General features: G+C 47.2%; 1 protein-coding gene across 2 annotated transcripts in view; it reads left to right on the forward strand.

Annotated features, from left to right (window-relative positions):
- LOC8052106 (urease accessory protein D) overlaps positions 1-4,626 on the forward strand; it is a 31,498-nt gene extending 26,872 nt beyond the window's left edge. For both annotated transcript variants that reach the window (XM_042290699.1, XM_042290698.1), the window contains 3 exons: positions 2,788-2,987; positions 3,558-3,664; positions 4,210-4,626. In XM_042290699.1, coding sequence (XP_042146633.1) covers positions 2,788-2,987; positions 3,558-3,664; positions 4,210-4,287 — 385 coding nt within the window. In that variant the 3' untranslated portion in view covers positions 4,288-4,626. The remainder of the gene's footprint in view (positions 1-2,787; positions 2,988-3,557; positions 3,665-4,209) is intronic.
- Positions 4,627-8,786: the final 4,160 nt, after the last annotated feature.

An 8,786-nucleotide genomic window follows, 5' to 3' on the forward strand; every position in this document is an offset into this window, starting at 1 on the left:
TGTGGTGAGCCACGCGTTCGTATTGGTTGATCCAGTCTTCGACGTCCTCGTAGATCTCGCCGAGGAAGGGAGCAGGTGTCCGCGGAGCGACGGGCAGGACGACGACGGCAGGAGCGGCGGGGGTCTGCGACTGGTTGGCCATCGGCGTCTTCTTCGGCTTGGGCTTGTCCAGCAGCAAAACCGTACTCAGGATCCTCTCCCTTGGTGCGGCGGCTGGTCCGTGTTTCAGGTTCCGCGCTGAGAGGTCTTCTCACCGAGCCATGGAATCGGACTTGCACTGCGGGCCCTGGGAGAGGGGAACGCTGCACGGGCATGCAGTACCCCGCACCTCCACCGAAATGTCACGGGTGGTGACCAAAAACAATAAATAAACAAGAAGAAATAAACGTTTAATGTGGCGAACTTGTGGCGAACTTGTGCCAAAAATAAAAGGGTACAAAAGGTAATAACAGAGCGTCGAAGTCGGCGTGACAGCACAGTCGAACGCTGGGGCGAGACTGAATGCAGATCGCCACGCGGAGCCCCTTATGTACACGTGTGGGCTTCTGGAATAATCGGCGTAGAGGGTTCGGCGTGTAGAACATTCCGACCTCGAACAAGCCCAACATGGTTCTCGAATTTACCAGAACATTACTTTCAACAAAAATGTGCCTCCGCGGCCAGGAATCGAACCCTGGCTTCCAGCGTGGAAAGCAAGCGCGATAACCGTTAGGCCACGCGCGCGCTGCCTACTTGGCCAGCTGCGCGCGCGGCACTATAATGGATTACCATTTCCAATTACCGAGCATCGAATGTACTAGATTACCGTTATAAATTACTTTCGCTGACAAGTAACGAATTACCCTATTCGTTCTGTTACAAATTATACTCACGCTACTTTTCTCGTACGCTTATCAAGAAAACAATAGAAAGAATTGTGATGTTTTCAAAAATGTTCTGTCACATTACTTTCCATTTCTCATACGCCAGCATTAGGGTAGTCCTTGTACAAATAAATTATTGTAATTAGGAGAAAGAATGCAGGTGTATTCCGTTCACTTGTAAGCTGCCAAAATAGCGAAAGCTGCAACCACTGATCTCTATTTTCAAGGGCTCGATAGCGCATTCAGCGAGCAGGTATGAAGCCACCGGAAGTAAGTGTCTTGTGCCGTAAGTAAGCGCTTCGCAGACTTTGTAACCCTTCCGAGTGCTGGTTCGAAAAGTGTCGAGGGCGCTCGATTTTCGCTTGTCACCTTGAGAAAGCCTGCTTGTTGCGCAGTAAGAGCGCGTCCAGGTCCGAGAAGTATCATGGGAAGCCATTCGATGCAAACACTTTGAGATTCTAGGATCTAGTTGATCAAGGGTACATATGTCCCAAATTCAAATGTCTCATTTTCGGGATTTAATTCGGAGCATTATTATTAAAACCCACTCAAAGACACCGGAAAGTACGGACCAAAACATCGACTGAGTGCACTAGGATAGAGTGCCTTCTTGGTCAAGCGGGACATGAAGGCACCCTACACTAGGAAGCCCAACAGACGCCCGACTTCCGGGACAAGCATCAAACTTCCGGTGGCTTCACATGCGCCCTGCTCGGAGAGCGGCTATGCGCCATCCAGCCCCCTACAATAGACATCAGTGGCTGTAACCACCACCCGCCATCCAGCTAGCATACGGCGACCGGAAATGATCCCTGGAATTCTACGGAGAAAGCTAGCGGTGCGCATGCTCCGTAGCAGCCTCTACCTCCACTGGGAGATCAAGAAGACAACGCCTTCTCGACATTGTCTTCTTGATCTTTGTTTTTCGCATATTTGTATCTGTCCTTTTCTTTAATTGTTTTTGCTTTATTTCAGCTTAAGTCCAGACGCAGTCGATGCTACGAGCTAAAGGAACCATTCAAGAGCGTCAAAAGCACAAGTTACTGGGCCTTTTTTGTTGATAATTGCTCCAGTTTCTGTCTTTTTTTTAAGTAACGAGTAATTAAGGTAATCCGTTACCAATGTTTGTAACAAAATTAAATTACACATTACTGGCGCAAAAATAAGTAGCGTGGCAATCTCAAAATTAATTGAAAATGTAACGGATTACAAGTTAGTTGTAAGGGACTACTTCCCAAGTCTGAGACCACGGGGTGTCCGACAACAGAGCAGAGTTTGTGCATTTATATACGTGCCCAAACCAACGATGGGCGTCTGGCAGGCCCCAGCCAAGGACTGAAGATTCACAGCGAGATTGTAGTTAATCTTGTCTCACAGTCCGAATTTCGTGTAAATTTCGCGTGGTTTATCCCACGTGTGCGAGAAACCAACCGAAAAGGGCATTAAATTCGGAAAATTGGAAAATGCATGGTTCCACCCATGCTTTTGCGACCCACGCGTGGGTATTTACCGCGCAGAAATCGTAAATATGCATAATGTACGTGCAGTATACAACGGAGATTTGTCAAAAGAATAACGTGAAGCGAGCTTCTCGTGTCCCGAATTTCTCAAAACTTTCAGTCGGATTTAAGCACTCGGAAAACGAGGTCACACAACCAATAAAGCAACCTAAAATCGGAAGAGATTCGCAACATACAAAAACTTTCCAAGTATTTAATATTAAAAAATGGTAAATATAATTTGAGTTAATAATGGAAAGCACATTTCCTATTTACGTCAGAGCAAAATCACCGGTAACTGTTTTTTCTTTTTCTTTTTTTTTACGGTGTTGAAGCATTTTTTTGTGTCCCAAATTTCGTGCGATTTTCGGTTAATCCTTTATCACGCATGACGATCTTTTACGCGCGTCGACCGACCTCTGCAGGCTGACGTCCGTGGTCGAGGTGTACTTGGAAGAGCAGATGGTCCTTCGCGAGGCCTTGGACATGGCAGACGTGCCGGGCCTGCGGCTCAGGGCGTCCATGGGCGAGTACAACGTCGTGGGCACCTGCATCGTGGTCGGTCCCCACCTGACCGACCTGTCCAGCTCGCTGTGTGCCCGGCTGAGCGTGCGTGAGGACTACGGTGAGGCCTTCAAGCGTAGTTCGCCTGTTTCCGACGCTTCCTAAATGACAAGGCCGTACATGGACGTTTTTTAAGCAGCCACGCTTGAAAAAAATTAATATACTATGCCTATACTTAAAAAGAAACCTTGTGAAGCCTCTCAGTGACAGCTGTGTGGCTAAAAAGACCTGGAAGTTAAGTAGCTAAACGTCAGCTGTCTCTCTGAGGCTCCCAGGATAATTTGTTTTTGCTTTTTCCTATTGTCTCTTCGTGGTTGGTTTATAAACAGTGCACGCTAAATAACGTTAAAAACTTAACTTTACGCGCATATTTCACTTACTTGCACGTGGTTGGACACCAGCCAATACCAGTTACAGAATGGTTTGTGTCAACGAAATTAAAGCTATGCAAGCGCACACCTTTCTTCCTCGACAAAAAGGCTCCATAATATTTTGACAGAATAAAGGGGAAGCTGAGTTGTGTTCTTTTCGGAAGATGTGCTTTGTTACGTCAACCGTAGACGTAGAGGGCGCACGCTGTTGAGAAACTTGCACGGGAGAACGTTGCTGACTGCACGCCTCGGTCATGCAGGGGTATCGCCGGCGCGCGAAGTGGTCTTCGCTTGCAGCCCCTTCAGCTCGAGCTGCCAGAGGGTCCAGGGTTGCGTACTGCGCTTCGGGACGTACACCTCTTTCCAGGTGAGCCGTCGGTCGCCATGGGCTGACAACCCTGGTTCTCTCCCTGCCCGTTGTGCTTGACGCCGTACGTGCAGCCTTCGAAATTCTCGAACCTTAATATTGGCGTCAAGCACTTTTGGAGGTCTCGGGCCACCACCACGAAACGTTGACAGATTTCCCTCCCCCCTTTGTTTTTGCTTTTTTTTTTTTTTTAATAACTTGATTTTACGGCGTTCCACGAGGTATTTATGTGGCGTGTGAGGACGTTTAGCATGCACGTTACCGGGTTCTGCAATGTCAGCGGGTGCAGCGGCGAATTGGCGATCGACACACATCCTCCTTCTAGCCTATACTCAGTTGTCAGTGCACACAATCGTGCGCCTGCAATCTTAGTTTCCACGACTCGATTATCGAAAGGCTGTTTCTCGCGCCACTGTCGTACTCCTTGTCTCTCGTGTGTGCCCGATTGAAGTTCCTCCTGACGGTCTGCTCATGTGGACTTGGTGCTCCGAAAAACTTCCTAAGAGATAAAGGTGAAATTAATAGAAGGTTCTTCTCGTTCGCAGGCCTACTCCAAGCTGGAGGAGTTGCTGCAGCCACTTTTTGCCGTCCTGGGCGGGAATCCATTCCACCTGAAGTACTGACTGAGGAGGGACACGAACTTCGTGTGGTTTCTATTCCCGTGTGCGCCTCCACGCACCTTGCTCGCGGTTTTTGGAGATTGTAATGAGCGACATTGTAACTTAATGCGCGTTTCGGGGATTAGATCATCGTCATATTTTCGTCAATAACAGCCATGTGTTTTACTCGTGCAAACCCGATGCAACATCTTCGTGCATAGTATAACCAGCTCCGTCATCATTGCGCTAAGCGCTCGTGGCTGAAAGCAAAGGAATGAGTTGTTTACAGTGTCAGATGAAGAAAAAATATCAGCAGTGTTTTTCGTGAAGCGGAAATAAACTGGAGTATTTCCTATTATCCCAGAACCTGTGTCGTGATGAAATTGCACACGTTCAAAAGTCACGGTTATTTCGAAGCACTTTGAGGAAGATAAAATGATGCGATATCTTTAAGTGACCTAATACAGATACGTGGTGCAAATCAATTACACCAAGTTTATAAAGAAGCTTTTTTTTGTTTTTAATAGTGCTGTGCATGAGCGCCGCCATAACGGACTTTCAGTTTTTCTTTCCTCTTATTACATTCGCTTTGCTTCATCATTTCCACAGCAGGACAGGTTATTGCCGTGTTATATTCTACTGTGTCCTTTGTGGCCTTTGGCCTTTGTGGAGGCTCGTTAACGCCGGCTTCAGTGGCTCGTAATCTCGATAAGTCGTAACCGCGCGTTTCATTGTGGGACGTTTGCCATAATGACATCACACGTGACGTTTTTATGATCAGTTTTTATGTGCTCGGTTCGTCCGAGAACGTGGATATGTGCCGTGAAAATGAAAAACCAGACACCGTCGGACCACGATTGCTTGGGCGGGAAGCAATTCGGGTTGAATTCACGGATACTTGGGGTCATCAGATTTATATGTTTTGTTCCAACATGAACGCCGGTAAACCGTCCAGTTGTACGGACCACCTGCGGACTCACGAGGGTAACTAGTCACGTCACGAGGGTAATGAGTGATGCCACGAAAGTGACGAGTGACGTCACGGAGGTCACAACGAAGGTCACGACCTTCACGATGGTCTTCACGAGTGACCTTCATGATGTGACAAGTGATGTCAAGAAGGTCACTAGAATCACGAGGGACGTCACGAGTGAGGAGGGAGGGGGAGGAGGAGGAATGTAGGAGGAGGGGAGGAGGAGTAGAAAAGGAAAGAAGGAGGAGGAGAGGTTACCCTCCTCTCCGTACCCTCCCCTCTCCCTCTTCCAAAGTTGCGCTCTAATTCGGCATTAGAGGGGATTGTAAACGTTTTTCATTTTTTTATCGCTTTGAGTTATGTTTGGAACTCGAAAACGGGTAAAGGCTGGTTCACATACTTGCGACTCCTTAGAAAGGAGTGCCTTGAAACCGCTTAAAATTTCTTAGGACGAGAGAACATACTGGCACGCTGGCGCCATCTATGCGGTGACCTTGGAACTGCATTTAACAAGAGCGTATGTTTTGCGTGATTTTCGAGGGGAAATATGCGTAATACCTATGAGAAATGGTCGTTTATGACGTTGGCAAAAGCTTTTCGAGCCAAGCAATAAAAGATGATGCGCGAGAGAAATAGAAAATATCCGGGACAGCCGAGTTTCCACTTCTACCGAATAGATGGCGCCGGTGTGTCCTTTCGTCGTAAGAGATTTTAAGAGGTTCCAAGGCACTCGAACTTAAGAAGTTGCAAGTGTGTGAACGGGCCTTAAAGGGACGGTGCAACGACTTTCGGACTTTGACCAATTATCCGCGGGAATCAATATGTGTCAGCTATGAAACGAGGAACAGAAAACCGTGTTTTCCTGCGCGCGCTAGTTTCTATTTTAAGATATAAAACAAATCGCAGGTCAAAGTGCCTCTCAACTCCCACCTCGTCTTTCGAGTGGCGTGCTCTGGAGGACGAGCTGGTTTCCCGTTTGTGTTCTTTCTTCAGATCCCCCAACCACTTCTTCAGCGATCGTCAACTTTTCAAGGATTTGCATTCCCGAAGGTCGCGGCGACAAATCAATACATAACGGCTTACCACGGGGTGGACGGCGAATGTAGTAGCGGAGGGGGACATGTTTTGTTGACTTCCGCGTGTCCCCCAGAAGTCGTATCAACGTAGTTCCCGTAATCGCCGAACGCGGGTGCAGGCTCAGTCAACAAATAATTCGCTTTTTTTTTTTTGCGATTAAGCAGCGGAATTTTCATTTTGGGGTGGTAAGGTGGCGCATTTTTTGTCACTTGTGCCTAGATAAACATATATAAAATGCAAACTGTAAATTATTGTAACATTAAAATCATTGCACTACCACTTTAATTGTCAACAGAAGGTAAGTTTTAGTATCGGGCAGTGAGGTGATGATTAGGCGGCATGGTGTATGCATGGAAACGATAACCTTTCTGCCCGGTTATAAGTGTCATTCAAACAGGCCGTTTATTGCCGCTGAAGAGTACAAGCTTCGATTTTAGGGTTGATAAAACCGTGGAAATGCACTTAATTTTCGACGCCGTCAAATTTCGACCAAGTACCGACATTCATGGGACAAAAGCGCTGTGTCAGCTGGAACTCATGCTTAAGTTCTGTGCGTCGATGGATACTCGGCGCTGAGTTCGGCGCCAATCGCCGAAGTTGGCGCCGTCGTAGCGTGATGACGTTTCAACCAGAAAGAGAAGCAAGGCAAGTTTCACCCCAAGATGTACGGCAGCGAAGGCTAGACGCCCAAGCTTATACGCCGGTTCACACACTCGCAACTGCTGACGATCGACTGCCTTAAAACTTCTTTGGATCTGTAATACAACGACGAGAGACACACTGGCGCCATCCATCGGGGTGGTTGAGGAACACTCGGTATTTTGGTATATCTTTTAAAATTATTTGTGCGTGCGTTATTCTTTATTTATATTTTTTTTTTGTCCCAAAATTTTTTGACAATAATAAATGACAAATTTCTTATAGAGAGTACTTACATCTGATCTCGCAATACACTACGAAACCTTCGCTCTAGGGAAATGCAGTTCCAGGGTCACCTCATACATGGCGCGAGCGTGTTGGTGTGGTGTGTTCCCTCGCCGTAGGAAATCACAAGAACTTGGTCGTAAACAAACGCAAGTGTGTGAACCGGCCGAGTGGTAAACTTTTTTTCAAAATTTCAAGAATGGATTGTTATAACTTTTCACCGGAACGGAGCTGCGCCGAGAAATATCACAGGAATGTGTCCACGATTAAAGTACACCTTCGTTGAAAATGTGAACTCCCTACGTGCAGGCGCCCTATTTTCCAATGCATTTTACATCGACACCGTTAGATATATGTACAATTGACCTTTTCCGAGAAGCGTTCTGCGCACGCGCGAGCGCCCGATGCCAAGCGGTCGAAGTCGGCACGAAAAATCGAGGAAATTCGGAATGAGGCTGTAGATCGACGAGTAGAACACGTAATTGCAGCATATATATAATTGTGTTACACAAAAAAAGAAAGTGGATGGAAAGAAAAACACAACGTTTGGGTGGACGCCACGGATTTCCCTTTTTAAAGTCGCGTTGCGCACGCGACGCAGCTCAGAGAGCGAAGCAACTGGGAGCGTAGCTTCCAGTATCGATTATTAGCGCAGGTAGGTCACTTCCTCGATTTTTAGTTCGTGCAGCCACCGCCTGGTGCCGTCGGTATTTGGAAAAGGTCCATTGAATCAGATTGAGTCAACATTTTATTGCTGTGTGATAGGAATTTCGGATGAATGTATGGACACACGGTATAAGCAGTGATAATAAACCTTTTATAAACAGTAAAATCTTGGGTAATGTATTTGTTTTTAATTTCAGTCCCCCCTCCCTTTATTTCGACCCCCCCCCCCCCCCCCCTCGTAAAATACACTTCCGGGGTCGATGGTGGAGGGTAGGATGTGTATGTCAACAATGTGACGTGTTGGGCCAGTTGGTTTGAGGTAAACATCTTGAGAAGAAACAGCGGCAAAAAAACTTGGAACAAGAGTAAAGAAACAAACATTTCGCAAACGCAAAGCGAGAAACATGAACCGTCCGAACTCGGCGCCTGCAAGGTCGTTTTTCCGCATGAAGGTCGGATCCAGCTCGGCGCACGTGAACGCTTCTCCACCAATACGGAGTTGGCGGCGAAAGAAAAGGGAACGCGATACTCTGGCTCTACATTCAATCCCCACCCCTGCCCGTTTCTATCTGGATGAACATCGTACTCGCGTGCGGTCGTGTATCCCTACTGCGTGGTGCACGTTAAAGACGCCAGGCTAGCGGTTGTACCGCACTGGCTAAATTGCTCATCTACAGCTGAGACACCAGACGCCCACTAAGGCAGACTAAGCTTCCGGCTGTATAAACATACACACAACATTTTTTTTTTTTTTTTCTGGCTCTACAAGCTGAGCTTATGCAGTTACTCGAATTCGCGCCTGCCTTTCGCGCGGTACAATGGGGTCGTAGGGTTGTTAAAGTGCCAGCTGAACATTTTAAGGACACACACACAGAGAGACGAA

The sequence above is a fragment of the Ixodes scapularis genome, unplaced genomic scaffold (assembly GCF_016920785.2).
Source record: "Ixodes scapularis isolate PalLabHiFi unplaced genomic scaffold, ASM1692078v2 PGA_scaffold1__304_contigs__length_218370807, whole genome shotgun sequence".
NCBI lineage: Eukaryota > Metazoa > Arthropoda > Arachnida > Ixodida > Ixodidae > Ixodes > Ixodes scapularis.